Source organism: Monomorium pharaonis, chromosome 9 (genome assembly GCF_013373865.1).
Source record: "Monomorium pharaonis isolate MP-MQ-018 chromosome 9, ASM1337386v2, whole genome shotgun sequence".
Lineage (NCBI taxonomy): Eukaryota > Metazoa > Arthropoda > Insecta > Hymenoptera > Formicidae > Monomorium > Monomorium pharaonis.
In genome coordinates this window covers 10,973,762-10,995,184 of record NC_050475.1, presented here as the reverse complement: position 1 = coordinate 10,995,184, position 21,423 = coordinate 10,973,762, and the positions used below count along the sequence as shown (strand labels likewise).

The window sequence follows — 21,423 nt, the reverse complement described above, 5'->3', positions numbered from 1 at the left end:
AATTTACTTCAGAATCCTCTTAAACAGGAAGAATAATGTAACACTTACTAACCACTATTGCATTGTATTTTATTTTCACCCTCAGGGTAACCCTCAGGTACGAACTATAAAAAAGTTACGATTAGTACGAAACTGGATTAGCTTAATCCATTAATTTTGTTATACCTCCGAATGAATTCAATCAATTTTAATTCATTTTTTATCAATCGAAAGGAAAAAGATTCAGAATTATGATGGTGTTGGAACAATAAGTTGTGTTTTAATAACAAAATAAGTAGTGTATTTCTTAGGTGTTGACATTATTTTGTCAGAATCCTTAGTATAAAAGAGAATGGAAAAAAATGGATAATTTTTGCCTCTAGTCGGTAAATGAAATCTATGTTTTTTCTTATAATTTTTTGTTATAGAATAACATGGTAATATTTATTTTGCCCGCGCGGAAACACGTCAAGAACTAAATACAAGTGCGATAATCGCTAAAATCCGTGGTTAATTTTTGCCTTTTAATGGAACAAAACAAATGAAGCTACATATATATGCTTACTGTATACATTTTTATGTATAAATATAGTTTATCTTTTGTGTCCACAATTGGGTACCCGGGTATCCACTTGATTATTTAAAAAAAAATTTTTATGTTTCTGTTAAAATTGTTTAATGCATCTGGATTGTCGTGATTTGATCATTTTATATTTGATTATTTTATGTATTGAAATGTGTTTTTACTCTAATTTATTAAAAGCTGGAATTAAAAAATATATTGCATTGAAGTTCATATAAGTTCATGATCTAGGCCACAATTAAGGTACTCGGGTAGAAATACCCACTTGTAGAAATGTATTATTTATGTGCAATTATCGAGTCAATTAATGAAAAAGCTTGTGAAATAAATAAAAACAAAGGTTTTTATAAATAAACAGTAATAATTACTTATTTATTACATTTTACACACTTTGTAATGGTTATAGCATGCTCACAGACTGGTTTTTGGCATTCTGAACAAGATTTTCGTGTTTTTCTGCGTTTTTTCAATAGTTTGTAGCATAGATGACACGACGGAGTAAATATTTTTCTGCCTTTATTACCCCTTTTTTATTCAGATTCAGAAGAAAGTTTAACGAGATTTATTGGCCTACCAAAGATAATTTCCACTGCCGGTTTTACATCATAATGTCTCATTATTTGTAAATTTTGCGATTGATGCTCAATAGAAAGATCAAGTTTGTGACTTAATTGTCTTATGAATATTTCATGTTTATTTGTTTTTTTTAAATTATTTTCATAATAAATAATATAAACTGTAAGAGTTGCAATGTCTGTGATGTTATAGAAAAGTGTAAGTGGTCATCTCAGAGTCCGCCGCTGGCTTGTATCTTCCAATTATTTGATCCGTTGCATCGACTTCAGCTTTGTATTTATTATAGTAACGATTGATTTCTGTTTTCTTCTTAGCGTCATTTGACACTACTACATCAGTAGCTGCTTGTTTTGAGGCTCTTGCTGAGGCAACTACTCGTTACCACTATCCGACTCCACGTAACTTTTTGCTTTTGAGTTATCCAATGGTTGTTTTAAATACAGATCTTGTTTTTCAATACTTAATCTATAAAACAAATAAGTAATACAAAAATGTAAATCAAATGCTGTCACGTGTTCTTATACATAGATGGAAAATATCGTATAAAAATTCAATTGTTATTTTACTTAACAAACTCAGCTCTTAATAATTCTTTTTTTTTTGCTTAGTTTTACGATAAATGAGACATTATGTTATTCAGTTTACGAAAACACACTCAAAATATGATATACGTATGTCAAAGCGCGTAAGTCAATAGTTGCGAAGTCTCGAGTCGTTTTAAACAAACATGTGTTTACTTATGCAAAAACCGATATACACTGAGCTAATATTTCTCGTCTTATTCAACTTTATAGTGAACGTACGCAAATTTCCTCCTTTTGTCTTATTTCAAATTTCAAACGATTGTACATTAGACCTGCACAATTTGCTAACTAATTTTGTGCAAAACCTCTCTTGTGTGAGTCAGAGAGAGTTATACATCTGAAAAAAGTCTCTGCTCTTGAATACATCGTATTTGTCGAATATTACTCCGCCGGGACAAACTTTTCATGCTACGAAGCATTTACAAAATTTCGACAGTGAGTACCAGGGTACCCTGGTTATGGAATAACGTAGGTAAATTTGGGTAGGTAACTTTTATCACAAGTTTGTTTTTGGGTTTTTTTAAAGGTTAAAAAATGCTTTATTTTTTTATTTATCTATTTTATACTTATTTTTTAATAAGTGTAATTAAAAGATAACAATTACACCTAGATATAGAAAGAAACCATATATGGATGATACTTTAACTTGATGATTATTGCCAACCATGGACACGCACAACTTTGAGATCTAAGACATCTTATCAATGTGGAAGAAGTTGCGCGAGTAACAGGGCATTGTCGGAGGTATAGGTAAATCTCATGTTCGTAATTTAGAGGTCGTAATATCAACAAATAAGACTTCAAGGCCACATTAGAACAAATGATTTCTTCATGTGATTCTACAACAAAAAGTTATTAAAAAAGGACATGAATTTGCTTTGCCCCATTTGAAGACTAGAATCAGTCATTATTATCCATAAGAAAATATCAATAAAATTAGATTCTTCGCAATATTCACACTTTTACCTTTGTTTTAGGCCTTTTTCTCGCATTTTCAGATAAAAAAATATTACTGCAAAAAATTATCCGCAAAAAACAGTATAATGCGGATTAGAGCAATTATCATACTTGAACGTGATTTTTGACGCGTTTCCCCGCATTTTTTGACAAAATGAATATTACTACGTCATTCTACGACCAAAAAACTACAAGAAAACACATCGATTTACCGCCTAGAGGGGAAATTGACACTTTTTTCCATCCTTCTTTACCGAATGTTATAACTCTTTCAAACTTTGTATTGAAAAAAGTAAGATTATATTATTATAGTCGAAATATGAGTCGTAAATTACAGTCAAGGTTCTTTTAATTTAATACATTTACGCGCGGACATTTTAAAATATTGATGCTTTATTGATGTTTTATCTTCTGCATAATTAATTGAATTAAAAACTATTTATACGTGTTTTATATAAAAATAGTTGCTCAGAATTTAGGCATTTCTTAAGCATGCTTGTTTGAAAAGGGATTTTTTATTTTTATTTATATTTGTATTAATGTTTTGTTATATTGATTACGTCGCTTTTTGTTTTGTCACAGTTTGCCATATCTTTCTCTGCACTCTTTTTTTATATTGACACGCCGCTCAAAAACCGTGAACTCGTAACATATTAGATATATGTGACTCGCTGTAGTGAAATCAATTTGAACCGAAATAATGTAAGTTCCATAACTCTTAGGCATATTGTCAGAAACTCTTTTTCTATGTTTTAATTTTTTTTGTAGTGCAATGCGTTTAATCTTTATAATGAAAAAATCTAAACTGGTTGGTCAAATATTTTGCCAGTTTTGCATTTTTCCACGAAAGAAAATTATTTACCATGCGTTAATAAAAAAAAAAGAAATTGTTTCTTTTTCTGATTCAAGATTAAATATATTCGATACTTCTTGCGCGCGAGTTGGTTTCAGTTCTTTAAGACACGTTAATTATATGCATATTTTTTGCAATACATTCGAAATCGCCAGACATGACATTGGATGACCGTTTTCTTAGAGTTATGGAACAGCAATGTTGCTAAAAAGTGAAATACTGAAAGTTCTGTGAACGCAACATACGCATGAAGAGTGGAAAATTTTGGTAAATGCAGAGCAGTTCGGAAATCAGAGTTAGGCGGTTGTTTCCGCTAATTTGCTGCTACCGCTGTGATGCTAGAGGTACGTCTTTTCAAAGCTTTGCCGCTACACTAGAATGTTTAATAGCCTACATGCTTTTGTTTGCTTTAACATAAAGGAAAGGATGTTGAATATAAATTCTTTTATTAAGAAAATTCCCTGGTAAAAATTTTTTTTATGATGTTTTATGTTGCACGTAATACAACAGTAATATTACAATGAGTTATAGGATGTATATTCATAAAATATGATATCAAAATAATATTAACCCTTAAAGGACATACTTTCTGTATGGAACATAAAGGGCACACAAGGGATTAAATTGATCCAGGCACTACTTTGAGTGGTTATTGCAACGAGAGAATACATTTTTCTGGGTTGTAAAAATTCATGTATGTTTCATTCATATTCTTCAACTGCTCAAAATGAAGGAATGGTTTTGAAAAAGATAAATAAAATGAATTAGTTTTAAAAATTGAAATCGGCAAAGCACGTAAAAGAATCCCGTTTTTTAAAAAGAATGCGATAACTTTTGCCATTTTCAATATTTTTGCACTAAAATTGAACTACGAATCTTGGAATAATGCACTTTTAGGAACAAATTAGCGTTATAATTGCGTGCTCCAAAGAAGATATTTATTTGAGGGACCAAAGGTGTTTCTTCGAAAAAATTAAAATTACGTTTTTTATAATTTTTCTATTTCTAAGCCCATTAGTTTAGGTTTCTGAGTACAAATACAACTCGAATCAATTTTTAATGGATCATTTAGACGCAGAGTATCCTTTAAGAGTTAAAACATTCATGAAAATAAATCACAATAATATAATGTGACGTATCACAATTGTATTACATTATTTATATATTGCGAAGAATTAAATTTTAATACTTTTATATTGTTGTTATTACTTATAATTTACTTATCTTGAAGTTTAATTTTATGGGCTTACTTTCACAAAATATTACTTTTAGAACATATTTGAGAACTCTAATAATGTTGCGTCTGATATTTTATTCTGTATAGTTTTTTCATTTAAGAGAAATAGAATGCTATCGCGTTTGTCAGCATACTGCTCTGCCATATTGTAATATTTGTATAATATTGCAATATGCAATATCCAAGTTGTATATCACTCTGCAATATGTTACGAAATATTACATTGATATATTGCATATTTTGTATTACATTTTATTAAAATTTTCACAAATTATTTCTTACATATTAGAATTATGGCATGTAAAAAGAATTTAACCAATAATGGCCAATTTATTATTTCCATAAGAAAATAAAGAAGTGTGTATGTGTGTATGTTTATTCTATTGTAAAGATACTTTTTTTTAATTTAACGTTTAAATTTAAAAATTATACATGTAATTGTCGCTTTAAATCATATTTTCAAAACGCGATATCTTGAAGATAGTTTGATTCATTAATTTGCAAATTTATATACGATTTTTAAAATACTAATTTTAAATGCTAATGCTTAACGAAAAATTTTTTTACGATTGTTTTTGTTGCAGCCAAAAACCAAGTAAAATTTATAGTGAAAAACTACTACATGTTGATTTTAGCTTCCATTTTGTTTAAACATACTTCAAAAAAGCTATATCAAGTACCAAAGGACAATGTTAAAAATCGTCGATTTTTGACTCCATTTGCAAACGGAAAAAACCTATTCCATATGATTTTTAGACCTATATACAATGTGAAAATACAGCTCAGAAAGCGGGAAACCCTGGGGAAAATCTTTGCCAAGTAAATTTGTATGTTAAAAATGACTTTGCAGGGTGCTGCTTTCGTGAGTTTAATGTCTACTGAGACATGTTTAGTTTATTTATTCATTTATTTATTTACTTGTTTTATGATCGAGAAAGATCATTTACATAGGTTACAGATTAGTTTTTGTTTTCCTATGCCATTGGTAACTTATCCAAATACTGACCGTGTGGTTAATTGTTAACATACGCGCCAGCGCAAGTACGATGCGACTGTCACCGGCATTTGAGCTTTTCTTCGCTTATTTCTTGTCTGAATACTTTTTAAACCCATGTATATAATCAATTTCATCAGTCTTAAGTTTCAAAATACATTTTAAACTTTAATAGACAATGGAATTAGAGCAAAACGTTTAAAGAATTTAATGAAAATGAGATATGATAGTTCTTATTAACTTTTGTCGAATCATTTTTATTGGATGGAATTTAAAATATAGATTTATTAAACCATTTTCTATGCTTAATCTTAAATACTTACTCAATTACCATATTAGGCTAGTTGAAAATATGTAATGGTGAAAACATGGAAAAAAATAGTTACCAGGCAAACATTATTAATTCTTTTTATGAACTATTTATTTTAATTATTCTTCAACATAGATTAAAAACAATGTAGATTCAATAATGTCTTTTTCTTATAAATATTATATGCTTATGATGCTTTTGAATAGAACATTATACTATCCATCTCGATTTTTTCAACGAGAATTAAAAGGAAAAAGTTCATGGAAAAAAGATTGGGACTTTGGTCGCTGTGCTAAAAAAAAATTGTGCCTTGCTCTTCAAAAGTAAGAGTAGCACCACGACTCGCTTTATAAGAGGATCAAAGTCCTAATCTTTTTTCCATGAACTTTTTCCTTTTAAATAATTCTCATTGAGATGGATAATATAATATTCTATTCAAAAGCATCACAAGCATATAATATTTACACGAAAAAGACACTGTTGAATCTACATTGTTTTTAATCTATGTTGAAAAATAATTAAAATGGATAGTTCATAAAAAGAATTAATAATGTTTGTCTGGTAACTATTTTTTCCATTAGTTTTCACCATTACATATTTTCAATTAGCCTAATATGTGATTGAGTAAGTATTTAAGATTAAGCATAAAAAATGGCTTAATAAAGTCTATATTTTAGATTTTATCCAACAAAAATGATTCGACAAAAGTTAATAAGAACTATCATATCTCATTTTCATTAAATTCTCTAAACGTTTTGCTCTAACTCCATTGTCTTTGTTAAAGTTTAAAATGTATTTTGGAACTCAAGACTGATGAAATAGATTATATACATGGGTTTAAAAAGTATTCAGACAAGAAATAAGCATTAAAAAGCTCAGATGCCAGTGACAGTCGCATCGTACTTGCGCTGGCGCGTATGTTAACAATTAACCACACGGTCAGTATTTGGATAAGTTACCAATTGCATAGAAAAACAAAAACTGATCTGTAACCTATGTAAATGACCTTTCTCGATCATAATACAAGTAAATAAATAAATAAATTAATAAACTAGGCATGTCTCAGTGAACATTAGACTCACGAAAACAGCACCCTGCAAAGTCATTTTTGACATACAAATTTACTTGGCAAAGGTTTTCTCCAGGGATTTCCCGCTTTCTGAGCTGTATTTTTGCATTACGTATGGGTAAGAATCATATGAAATAGGTTTTTTCCGTTTGCAAGTGGAGCCGAAAATCGACGATTTCTAACATTGTCCTTTATGTTTATTTCAATTTTATAAAGTTTTTGTTATTTTACTTTTCAATAAGTTCTTTGGCAGCAGTGGTCACCATACGTACATGTTTTTAAAAACATAATTAGGTCGGGAAAACTTGAATAGCGTTGTTTGATATACTAAATGTATGCAAAGTTCTACCTGTTTTTGAAGACGAAATAGAAAGATGAAGAACAAAGTAAGGCATCTATGATTGTACATAATTACCAGTCATTATGTATGGCAAATGGTCATACATAATGATTGGCAATTATGTACAATCATAGGTGCTTTACTTTTTTATGTTCTATCATAATTTCTGGTAGGAAATTAATGTATACATTTAATACATATATATATATATATATATATATATATATATAATTTTTTAAATAGAATTTAAATGTGTTGAATAGAAAAAAGTATAATTTTTACAGAACGGAATAAACATGAATTCTTTACTTTCCATGTTTTAAAATTTGCAAAGTTAAGCCTTATGTTAACCTGTCTTGTTACATGTCATTTTACAATTGTATTAGTTACATGAAAAAAAAATTTTTTTTAATTATACTTGGAAAACAAAAAAGTAAAAAATTTTTTAATTTATTTTTTGGCAATCTTGTTTATTTTAATTTGTAGCATATCTGCAATATTGTAGAATTACTGACATATTACGTGCTACGTAAATTCTAATAATATTTTAAACAACTCTTTATATTACTCTCATTTGATAAATAAATATTTTCAAAGCCTTTAATAAAAATTGTACAAAATAAAATTAAGAAAACAATTATACAAATATATTTTAAAAATTATTTATGAAAAGTTAGAAAGTTTTAGGGTTCCTATTTATTTCATATGTTTGTGTAATTAAAAAAATTAAATGTAAACCGAGTGTTTGGTTTATACGGGTGCAATGGAGGGCTCAGCTTATGAAAATAAAAAACTTAATTTATTGGATTTTTTAGGTATTTTCTTCGGAAAATAAAATGAGATACATTTTAAAATATATTAGTATTCACATATATGAAGACTTCTAAAAAAGATGGTTAAAAATTAGGCTATTATTTTTGTATTTTTCTGAATTTATAAGATTTACAACAAATCTGAGAAATTTTTAAAAAGTTATATAAAAATTTTGGAAAATGAATGAGAAATTTTGAAGAAAGTTTTTACCAGGGAATTGGTGCATAAAGATTGAAATATAACAATTTTGCCTGATATACACAATATTATGTATTTAATGGCACCTTCAGATACAAACTTTATTTGTTTTTTTTTTATAGCTTTATATTATTTTGTATTTTTTTGTTTGTTTTGTTTATGTTTATTTTTTAACTTGTATTATTTATTATTTAGTTTCATTTATTAGTTAATTGTATTGCCTTGTGTGTACAAGAAATGCGAAAAGAATTCTAATTTGTGTTCACAGCATGTATCTGAGCCATCGATTCTAATTTAAAAAAGGTTTAAGAAGCCATTGACACTTAGCGGGCACCGATTTCAAATATATTGTCCTACAAATATATTATCTATTGTATACTTTTTCGTATTTTTGTTTTGTCTTGCGTGATGTATTTTCTCACTACTAGTTAATAAATATATAAAAATTTATACTTGCCGCTTTAACAAGATTTGCCAAAGAAAGGCTTTATTAGAATGAAATTAAGTAAAGTTCCGGTAAAATAATCTCAAGCGAGCGCAATACCGCGTGGTAACCACGTGTCCATTTTCAGGACGAGATGGAAACGATACGTCACTCCACACAGCGTGAAAGAGCACAACTTTCTTCTCAGTTAGCGCAGACAGAGGAAGAAGTGCGTCACTTAAAGGACAAGGTATTTGTGTTGGAACAAAGAATTGCGCTCGAAACGAACGACCAGATAACGGTTGACGAAAGAATAGCGGATCTGATGCGCGAGAGGACGTTATTGGAAAGGAAGCTCGAAGAGGCGCATCTCCATCTCTCCGACATAAAGACCAGTTGGTCGGGCAAGATCTCAAGTCTCGAGACGCAGGTCGGTAGGCTTAGTAGACAGGCCGGCGAGGAAGGGTTGGAGCGCAGGCGGGTCGAACAAGAGAAAGAGAAGCTTAAACAGAGAATCAAGCAGCTAGAGGCCGAGATAGAGGTGAACAATGTTGTCTTAACAGCAAAAGATGCCAAGCTTTTGCGTATGACAGAGGATATTGATGAGATGGCCATTGAATTGAAAGAGCTTCGGGCCAGCGTCGATGATGAGGTGGATGAATTTAAACGGCAAATTGTGAGTTATCGCGATATGTAGTGGTCGGACATGGAGAGTGTGCATGTAGTAGCTTGTACTGTTACAGAATAATTTTTCCAAGAATTCCAATTCTAGAAAAAATTATTTCTAGAATTGAGAAGTAGATATTATCAAACAAAAATCACAATATCGAATTATCTGTATTAGACAAAATTCGCTGTTTGTTGACCTCAGAGTTATTATTTGTTTTTATTGTTATATTGCGATTTCAAGATGCGATAATTATACAATATGAGATACAACTTTTTAATCAAATTTTAATAAAAAATTATCAGTATATTGGAAGAAACATTTTATTGTTTGATATATTTTATATGCCATTAGAAGAAAGAAAGATAAATACATCTCAAATAGCATGTAACATGCCAGTAATATGACAAAGAATTTACAGGAATATTATAATATAACTCTAATAGTATAATATATACTATTACAGTTATATTATTTATCTTTTGTTTGTGAACCCAAAATCCTCTTAGGTTGCAGGGAAGTTTATCGACAAAGGATTAAGATACTAATTTCAAAAATTTGACTTTGAGATAAAAATGAATTATATGCAATAATACAACTGCATTATACTTGTAACATAAAAATATGAATATGATGTAATTCTTCACAATATTACATAAACATGGGAAAATTACTTTTTAAAAGTAATTAGTTCCCGTTTTCATTACCGAGTAAAAAAATGTAACTAGTTACCATTACTTGTTACTGATTCTTAAAAGTACCTAGTTATCGTTATTATTACTTAAAAAATAACCATTTGTTACTCTTTTTGTTACTTTTTAATATTAAAAGTAGAGATTAAATATAAAATTTATTTGTAAATTTTTTTTATTTTTTACTTAAAATATTAATAAAGGGTATAAATTTATTTTTTAAATTAGTAAAATTAAAAAGATTAAAAAAGTTTTAATATCAAAATGTAAATAATAATCAAAATGTAAGTTTAAAAAATTGAGCTAATTAAAGAAAAATGCAAAAAAAACTGATTTTGGCCCTCAACCATGTAAATAAGAGAAATACTGTTATATATGCAGATTTTCTAAATACAATAAAGTTGTTAAGAATGTAAGGCTTAGGAAACAACTTGAAAATTAAGCAAAAACATAGTTTATTTATAGAAACTTGAATAATGTGTATAAAAATAAGTCAACTTGAAGAATGTAACACGAGATGATTTATTTTTTAATTAATTAAAATGTAAAAATAAGAGAAAGTTGAAATGTAATAAAGAGTTAAAATAATTCCAAACGGTTAGAAAAAGTAAAAAAATAACAAAAATGGAACCACTATTTCATCGCATCCTTGTTGTTCCAAGTTTCGATAGAGAATGAGATTAAAAGGTTAATGAAAGATTAAATCATTTTTTATTATGACATAATAATAAGATTATTTAATAAGTAATTAAATCAACTTTATTGTTTTGTTGAGTAGTATTTTAAAGTAATGGTTTATTATAAGTCAGTGCTTGAGCCTAGTTGCCTTTTTCGAGCCGATTCTCGAACGCGCCGCCTCCTATGCCCCTACTACCGCGCGCGGCCTTGACGGCAGAGCCGCCGATTTCGCCCGTACGCTTTGTCTCAGGAGCAGCTCTGTATAAGAAATAGTGCCCTGCACCACAAAATTCATTAAAATTACTTTAAGTAAATAATTTTTGCTTTTATAAACAAAAAAGTACTAACTTTTTATTACTAATTTATTTTATGTAGTATAACAATATGTAAAAACATAATATGTAAATTAGAATTTTGACAATAGTTTTTCACATCATCTGTGAGGTACTATTATTGATGCGTTTTTTTTTAAAGTGGTTTCCCCAGCAGGCCAAATCCACTAAAAGATGAAATATAATATACAGCTTGGCAGGAAAACAAAATTTTATATATTGTAAGATATATAAAAACGACAGGAAAAGATTAGAAGAATGCCAAGCTATATATTATATTTCATCTTTTAGTGGATTAGGCCTACTGAGAAAACCACTTTAAAAAAAGCATTAATTATAATACCTCACGGGTGATGTGGAAATTAAACTATTGTCAAAATTCTAATTTATATATATTATGTTTTTACATATTGTTATACTACATATAAAATAAATTAGTAATAAAAAAGTTAGTACTTTTTTGTTTATAAAAACAAAAATTATTTACTTAGAGTAATTTTAATGAATTTTGTGGTGCAGGGCACCATTTCTTATACAGAGCTGCTCCTGAGACAAAGCGTATGGGCGAGATCGGCGGCTTAACCGTCAAGGCCGCGCGCGGTAGTGGGGGCATAGGAGGCGGCGCGTTCGGGAATCGGCTCGAAAAGGGCAACTAGGCCCAAACACTGTTATAAGTAATTAAACATAATAGTCTCTTTATTCCTTTTTTTAATCCTTTTCTTCAAACACGCCTTTTATTTCAGCGGATATATTTTATAATTTATCTAAGTTTCTTCTCTTCCTCGTACTCTATTGCTTACATCTTCTATACACACAATATATATCTTAACCCTACTTTTCTTCTAAAAAAAACTCACATAGATACGTTTTGTAATTACGTACATTTGAATTTCTATAAATATTATGTGTCATGTTTTTGCCCAATTTTTAAGGTGTTCTCTATACCCCACGAGTTTTTATTAATTTTTTGATCGCATTTAAGTCAAAATCTACAAAAGACATTATTCTTTTTACATTTATCTTTAACTCTTATTTAACTCTTATAAAAATAAAATACTGAATAGTATTAAATTAACCAGTAATTGTTACTATTTTGAGTATTGAAAGTATTAACAATAGTGCTTTTAATATGTAGCGATCACGCTACGTGGCTGGTCAAGTTCTACTGTAGCGATTACGCCACGTAGCTTGTGTCCAGAATATATCGTCGATTTCGAATAAAAGGACGTTAACTCAAAAGCCGTTTTAAAAAGGCGTTAACGCCCCAACCGGCTTCCGAGTTAACGCCCTTTTTAATCGGCTTTCGGTTAACGCCCCTTTCAATCGGATTCCGAGTTAACGCTTTTTTCAACGGCTTTCAAGTTAACGCCCTTTTCAATCAGTTTCTGAGTTAATGCCCTTTTCAAACGGCTTCTGAGTTGACGCAGCAGTGTAGCGACATAGAAGCAGGTCTAATGTGATCGAGAAAATTGCGTTTTTCTTGGTTAGAGTCGTTGGATTATTATTTTCTTTGGGAGCTTTGGCAATAGGCGATTTTTGGCGATCGTTTGGTACATGTACCAAAATGTACCAATATGTACCAGAGCGTTTTTGCGTGTTTGGTACTTTTTGGTTAAGGCGTGGCTAACCATTTTGGTACATTTCTGGTTGATACCAGCTATACCTTGCTACGAAGTAGGGTAGTTTTTTCCAAATCTGCGGTATGAGAAAAGAGAAAAGAACCAGTCCGTTTTAGCGTTCATAATGGTACATGGTAGTGGTACATCGTACCAGAATAAGCTCCACCCCTACCAATATCAACCTTGGTACATGTACCAAACGATCGCCAAAAATCGCCTTATATAAGTATGGGTTGCTAGTAGTCAGTAGTCTGTAATCAACATTAGCAGCGCTACAAAATATTAAACGGGAAAATAGTGAACTAATATTAGGTGTACAACTTTGCTTCCGCCGTTTTTTTGAAATTCGAGGCTTTATTGCGAAAAACTGGTTATACATTTACGATTCAAAGTATTTATCGCTGGCCACTACTTTCTCTCATCTTTTTGGCAGCATACGAATCCCGTGTCGACAAAACTGGTCATCTTTTGAGACGATCTACGAATTGATCTAATTTTTTACTTCTTCATAAGAACGGAAGTTCTGGTCAGTCAGGCCGTGTGTCATTGATTGAAACAAGTGATAGTCAGAGGGAGCAATGTCCAGAGAATACGGGTGGGGTAAGACTTCCCATTTCAACGTTTCCAAGTATGTTTTGACGGACTTTGCGACATTGTTGAGCATTGTCATGCTGCAAAATCACTTTATCGCGTCTATCGTTGTATTGCGGCCGTTTGTCTTTCAGTGCTCGACTCAAACGCATCAATTGCTTTCGATACCGATCGCCTATGATTGTTTCAGTCGGTTTTAATAGCTCATAATATACTACGTTGAGCTGGTCCTACCAAATACAGAGCATGATCTTGAATGATTGATCTTCGGTTGACTTTGAGATTAACCGTGAATATTCGGTTTAGCCGTCGACGTGGAAGCATGGCCGGGAAGTCCTTATGATTTTCTGCGCTTGGGGTTATCGTAATGGACCCATTTTTCGTCCCCAGTCACAATACGATGCAGAAATTCCTTCCATTTTTGCCTTGCAAGCAGCTGTTCACAAGCAAACAAACGCCGTTCAACATCTCTCGGCTTCAACTTGTACGGCACCCAATTTCCTTGCTTCTGAATCATTGCCATGACTTTCAGGTGTTTTGAAATGGCTTGTTGAATCACTCCCAATGATTCTGCCAATTCTTCTTGCATTTGACACGAGTCTTGATCAAGTAATGCTTCCAATTTTGCATCTTCGAAAACCTTTTCTTTTCCACCGCCATGTCGGTCTTCGACGTCAAAATCACCGTTCTTGAAGCGTTGAAACCATTTTCGGCACGTTCTTTTACTAATAGCGGCTTCACCATACGTATTTGAGAGCATTCGATGAGCCTTAGCCGCAGATTTCTTCATATTAAAGCAAAAAATTAAAACCTCCCGCAATTGACGAGAATTTGGCTTGTAAGCTGACATTTTTTATCGAGAATAACTTTATGATGCAGACAAATCGACTAATATTTTGATATTTTTGGCGTTATGTTTACAAATGCCTAAGCTTATTGTATGATGTCTACGATCTATTTATTTTGACCACCACTTACCGCTACAGCCATCTATTGGAAAACGGCGGAAGCAAAGTTTTACACCTAATATATAGCAAAGTTTTTGATAATACGTCAATTTTTACAGTTTTGTCGAGAAAAAAATTATTAAATTTACTGGAAAAATGTGGAAAATTAGATCAAATTGATATAGATTACGACGACATGCACTTACATGTATAAACTCTTTTATCTGCGCACACAGTTGAGTATGTTGCAAGTTTTGTTGAAAAGCGAAGTTTAGAACAGATTAAATATAATACTTGTTATGAACTTTTTAATAACTGTAACGAAGTATTATGATTGTTTATACAAAGAAAGGACTTTGGCTTTTTGTGATATCCGAGAGTTGGCACATTAACAGATGTAATTGATGCAGAAAAAAAAAATTAATTTGTTTAGATTACAAGATAAATTAAAATTAAAAACATAATAGTATTAACTTTATGTACATGATAGTATTAACCTTAAAACACATTATTTAATCAAAAATATTTAATAATTTGATTTTGATTTTCACGTAAAGAATTTTGATGGATTTTCATGTATAATCATAAGTTTTATTACTTAAGCTTTTATTAAATACATTTTTTAATATAAAATTAAGTTATTTTGATAAACGCAGTACGTTAAATAAGACATTTGTGAGGCACACAAAAAGAGACATTTAACAAAAATAGATTTTGTTTTCCGGCCAGTAGCATAAGATGTATGTATATTGCGATCGTGCTCGCGAGTGACGGACAACGAACTTTGCCTCTGTTCAACTCGTCATCTTGCGTCACCCGGATAATAGGGCGACAGTGGTTTCGTATTTATCATTCAAAAGGATAGGCGTTAGGTACGAGAGCGTGTCTTTTTGCGGTATGCACAGTAAGGATCTTTCAAACGGAAGCGTCAAAAGGGCAAGTAATTATTATTATATATATATTCGACGGACTTCGGCGGCTTTGATAGCCGACCACCTAGCCCTGAACAATGGTAGAAGGAGAGATTCGGTAAGGACGGTTGGAATCAGGAAGCCGAGAGAATTATCTCAAATAGAGCACAATTTAGAACAATAAAATTAACGATTATATTTACGAGTTCAGACGAATACAATAATTACGTGGCCTCGAATACACGATCGAGCGGCGACTATAATCCGCGTACAACGAGCCGGTGCTCACCCGAATTAACTCTGAGTCCGGAAGAAAGCAATTATTACAGGCGCGATGCAATACAAAAGGACATTCTTAAGTGTGTCTTAATTTTCCCTTAAACACAGGTAAATTTTCGTCACATCTCCGGCGCGAGGACAGTCATCAAGGACGGCCGGGACGTACAGTGCGTTACAACTCGCACGGCATGCACTGAGCTTGTTACCTTTCGCTAACAAATTTATCCCGTGGGGAACATACACTATAATTAATAATTGCTTCTCAGTAAGCACAAAAACATTGCTGCAACGATATTATAACGTTACCTACTAACATGGTAACGTTTCCAAGTATGTAGTTTTTAACGTTGTATACAACGTCATTATGAATAAACTTTGATTTCAATTTGGAAGTTTCGGTAATGTTGAAATAAAATGTTAAAACAACATTGTAAAAATGTTGAAATAACATAATTATAATGTAAGAAAAAAATTAAATTTACGTTATTTCTCAACAAGCACGGTTATCCTACCATAGTCGCATTGGCGTTGCTTAATCTACGGTCACCCATCCAACTCTGAACGGCTGTCGACGTTGCTTGACTTTGAAGACCCTACGCAACCTAACATTTCGTGATGATCCATGAATCATCTAATGCTCATGAATACATATTTGTTATAGATTAGAATAATAGATGTCAGAAAAATAAAACGTGCAGTTAAATAATATGTCTATAATAATAATATATCTATAAAAATAAATATAAATTTAGTTTTTACTAATTTTTATATATGTGAAATAACACGTGAAATAACTTAATAAAAATATCTGTTTTTGCTCTGCTCTTTATAAAACTAAAATTATGTTATTATAAAATATTAATAAAAATAGTAACTTAGTGATTTTTTTTTAATTTGTACAAAAAATATTTATATCAAACAATAAATAAATTAATGTAATTTTAGTACATTAAATACAATTATTTATAAATAATTTTAGTATTATATGAGTAAGTAAATATTTTAACTAATAAAATTTCAAATCTTAAAAATTTTTTAACTTTTAATTTTTTGTACTAATTCTTATAAAATTCGTATTATAAACACATGTAAAATATTTTAATTTATGTCTATAAAATTATTAAATGTTTAGATTTTATGTATTAAATAACTAATATTTTAAGAATATTTATGAAATTATGTTATAATGTTTAATAACATTTAAAACACGTATGTAATTCATGTTTTTAAAATATTAGGATATTATTCAGTAATATTTTAAAAATATTTATCAAACGTTATGTCATAACGTTTAATAAAATTTAAAGAACATATTAATAAGTGCAGTTTTTAAAATATTTTAATAATATTAAGACAGCAATATTATTAAGTAATATTAAAAAAATATTTATTAAACGTTATGTTATAACGTTTAAAAACATTTAAATAACGTCTAATAAATGTTTTGGTAAATATACCGATTAGGGGAGCCCACCCCGATAACCTTGGCCTTGACATATGTTGTCAAGGTCACCCTTCTGAGTGACCTTGAAAAGATTTTAGCCGTCGGTCGTGATTCGTTAAAAAGTTATTAACAAAAAAAGTTTCATAATTATGACATAATTATTCAGTATAGGAGTATCAGATGAGTTTGCAACTTTCCATGTGTAGCGAGGTTTACCCCCCCCCCCTGCTTACAGAGCGAAACGACGTTCACGCTTGTACTTTACCACAAGGGTTTGCGACATTAGATTTGAAATTATGGCCAAATAGCGAATTTAAAATATTTGGGTTAGGTTAAGTTAGGAAAAAATCCGGGGAAGAGGTGCAAGGCCAAGGTTATCGGGGCGGGCTCCCTTAATCGGTATATTTACCAATGTTTTTAAAATATCTTAATAATATTAGGACAGCAATATTATTAAGTAACATTCTACAAATATTTATAAAACATTAAGTTATAATGTTAAGACATTTCTCTAAAATTAACGTTTCAAAAATGTTGATCAATGTTTCTTGCTTACTGGGTTGCAAACGATGCGGCAAGTAAACAAATACTCTAACGGAATCGATTACAAAATTACACGAAATTTCGCGACTAGATGAAACTGACTTGGTTGCGATGTAGGCGCGCGCGTAACAAAAAGGTAAAACGAATATTCGGATTCACACAGGCAGGCGGGATCAAGAGAGGCTCGAAACTTTAGCTACTCTAAGATATCGCGAAACGAGAACAACGTAAAATTCGCGGTTGATCTGCGACTCACCTGATCTGGAAATCGACGACACTTTACAGAGTATATGACGCTCGTTTCACTAAAGGTACCTTTTCATGCTGACGATCTTTTTCAGCGTTAAGACAGATCACGTGATCAAAATTGACGCTGGATAGCGAAAAGGGCATGAAAAAGAGTGAGCGTGAAATTTTATTCATATATTTGTAGTATACATATAGTGTATGTGTATATTAAATATGTCATTCCGAAATAAATACCATACTTGTTTAAGTGAGTATATTATAAAATTATATGAAAGAGATAAACAACGTAAAGCAACTTTAGCTGCAATATGTATTTATAAACTATAAAAACGGAAAAATTATCGTAAAAAATGATATTGGATAGAGCCAATATTTCAAGAACGCAATACGCATGGATTTTATCATGCCATATTTCTTGTCAGCGTTTTGGAAGAAAGATTTAGAAACTATTTCCGTATGTTTTCTATTCAATTAAAAAATTTATTATGACACTGCTCGACGCTGCTTGACACTTGAAGTTGGTATGATCCAAATTCTTTCTCTTGACGCTAGCGTCGAAGTGACGTCACGTGACGACGCTCAACGCTGGCTTTCAGCATCCCATGAATTTGCATCTCAAGTCCGTTCCTTACTTGCCTCCTCGAGACAGTAGGGTCCTCTCACTCATATCGCTTTTAGTTGCTCGGGATCTTATTGGTCAAACTTCCGCAGTCAAAGTAAGGATCTTGCGGAGGCCCCGCCGCGACGCGCTCTACTTTGCTTAAGTGTGTCGCACCCTTATTGTTCGTGATCCTGCGGCCTGATTCGCGTGCGCCGCGTTACGTATGCAGTCGCAACACACTTGTAGATCCTAGAAGCGAGACTTGAATCTGCATGTAGTATCTCCGTTTCTCGGGATATCGCTCCCCGACTCTTATCTTGCTCAGCGGGGCATAACGTCTCCCGTTTCCGCTCTCTTCGTCGGGATTTGCGTGGAGTCCGGATGCCACTCCGTTTATGCGCTAACCAAAGGTGTCTGCTCAGATTCTGTAATTCATTTTTGCGACAGTATCGAAATTTTTACAAATAGTAATTTTACAGCAAAGGGCGATCTGCATGCCCCTACTCCCTCGGCGATTTCTCGGCGGTAGCTCGTTTTTATCCGCTGTTCTGGCTTTCTTCTAGCGTCTTCCGGCGGGACGAGGCGTCAAAATTGTACAAATTCGATAGTTTGCGGTCACCGACTTCCATTGCAGTCTTAATATAACACATTTGCGTCTATTTCCAAGCGGAAGGATGCAGAACCCACGTGGTGAAAACGCGATCGGACCCTTGCGGCTTTTGTGACGGACGGCAGTCGGTAGATGTCACATCACAATATAAATGTTATATGCAAAATTTTATTGTAATATTCAAATTCTTTTTATGTCTATTTGATGTACGCGAACTTTTATATTTTATTAATATAAATATTATATAAATTTTATTTTTAAAATACGTGAATAAATGTTTCAATTTAATATTTAATTTTAAGACATTTTTTTATTGATATAGCCTCATGACATTTAAACCTCCTGGATTTCTTGGTATTTGGTAATAGCGCTGAAAATCGTTATCATGACTGCGTTTTGTTATTTACTGGCAGTACTGACATTGTGACGTCATAGAGTAATGTTGACATTGTTCTGAAATTACTTGCAACGTTTTTATGACATTGTAATATTATAATAAAAGGACGGGTTTTGTATTACTATGCGAAAAGATAAACTTGTAAATGTCAAAATATATGTGATGAGTACAAAAGCTGTAATATTAATAGAAGTCATTAAAAAAGGCAAAGAAAGGACGGACCGTTTAAAGAGAACAGAGGTAGTTTATGGCATAAAGTGCACTACATGTATGCTTTCTACATTGAGCAAACAAAACGTTATCTTGAAACGCACTTAAAAGAGCATAGGAATGATGTGAAAAAACACGAAAGTAATCATTCAGTGGTGAGCAAACACAGGTTGATAGAGAATCACAAGTTTGACTGGCAGTCGCCTTGTATTTTACATTGCGAAAAGAATAAAAGAAAACGAGAGATTGCTGAACTGTTTTTCATAAAAAAGAATGCAAATGTCATCAACCTAATGAAAGACATTGACAATTTAAACGTTATTTATAACTGAGTAATAAAGGCCACTTAATGTTTATTTTTTCACATTCGTATTGTTCTTGTGACAAAAATATATTTAGTCAACATTAATATTAATATTAATAATAAAAAACAGACGGTAATGATGCCAATTAATTGGACAAAACGTATGCGAATTGATAATTGACTCAACCTCGAAACAGTGATAGGAAAAAAATACAGGTTCTTGTCACGTTTGCTATAAAGAAATGATCAAAAGACGCAGAAAAACGCAAAAATGTTTAGTTTGTGAAAAACGTCTGTGATGAACATTGTGTATTGACAATTAAATGTATTGATTGCGCTAAATAAATGTAAATATACTCTAATTTACCTTGAAAATTATTTTAATTGTTTATTAACTCCTGTTACCTTAATAAAATATTTATTAATGTTATTAATTAATTTTCGGGTTAAGACATCACTTTTTATCCAGTAGATATCCAGGTGTGTGCGCTAAGCACATGTACTTACTTTAACGTCATTCAATTTAGGTTCAAAAAAATTGAAAAAAAATTACCAGTGTGTTTTTAGCTTCTCAAAGAGTTAAATAATGGGGATTTAGAGGGTCAAGTCGAGATTTTAATTTTTATTTAAGTTATAAGCAAAAATACGATGAGGTGAGTATCTGGATGTGTACATAAAGATTAATTATCTGATAAGTGCATAAATATAACAACAAATAAGAAATATTAATCAATAATCCTTATATGTTATTATATATGTTATTATGCTTTATATGCTATTTTAATTAATTCTATAATTTTTATATTATTTATAACATTAAAATTCTTTGTTTATTATATGATACGTATTATTTATTTTGGAGTTTATAAAACAAATTTTGCGTATCCTTGAATGTCGCCATGCTTTTACTTCAATTGCCTTACCTCGCGAGCCACAGTAATGAAAGTAAGAAGTGACGTTGAAATTTCTGACATCATATAGATACGAAAGTATACTGGAAATATACTGCTGCAATGTATTTTGGAACGGCATTTGCAGCGCTACCGGTACTGCCAGTGAATAATGGAACGGAACCCATGTTAGATACGCAACCTCTTATTTGTTCTAATAGGAAAAGTAGGGATGCTAGCAGTCCATACTTACGTAATCAAAGTTACGGGAGACTTACAAGAGGAAATGCAATATTGCAATCATACTTCGGTTTCATTTGTCGGCTGTTCTTGATGTGAGTACTTAACGGCGGCAGAGAGCGGAATAAGACGCACGCGGGAATAGTTTTCTTAGGCGCGTAGGAATACATGAAAAACGGGCGCTGGCCAATCACAGACGCGAGACAATCGTTAACGAATATGTGATCGCGTCGAGGTACGGGCGATAGACGTACGGGCATACATGCATTGTAAATGGGAACAGACTCTGACAATTGTAAATA

The 21,423-nt window shown here is 31.5% G+C and overlaps 1 protein-coding gene across 1 annotated transcript in view; it reads left to right on the top strand.

Moving 5' to 3' along the window:
• LOC105835054 (golgin subfamily A member 1) overlaps positions 1-21,423 on the top strand; it is a 178,030-nt gene that overhangs the window by 58,201 nt on the left and 98,406 nt on the right. Inside the window, exon 5 of the mRNA XM_036292280.1 lies at positions 9,066-9,593. Coding sequence (XP_036148173.1) covers positions 9,066-9,593 — 528 coding nt within the window. The remainder of the gene's footprint in view (positions 1-9,065; positions 9,594-21,423) is intronic.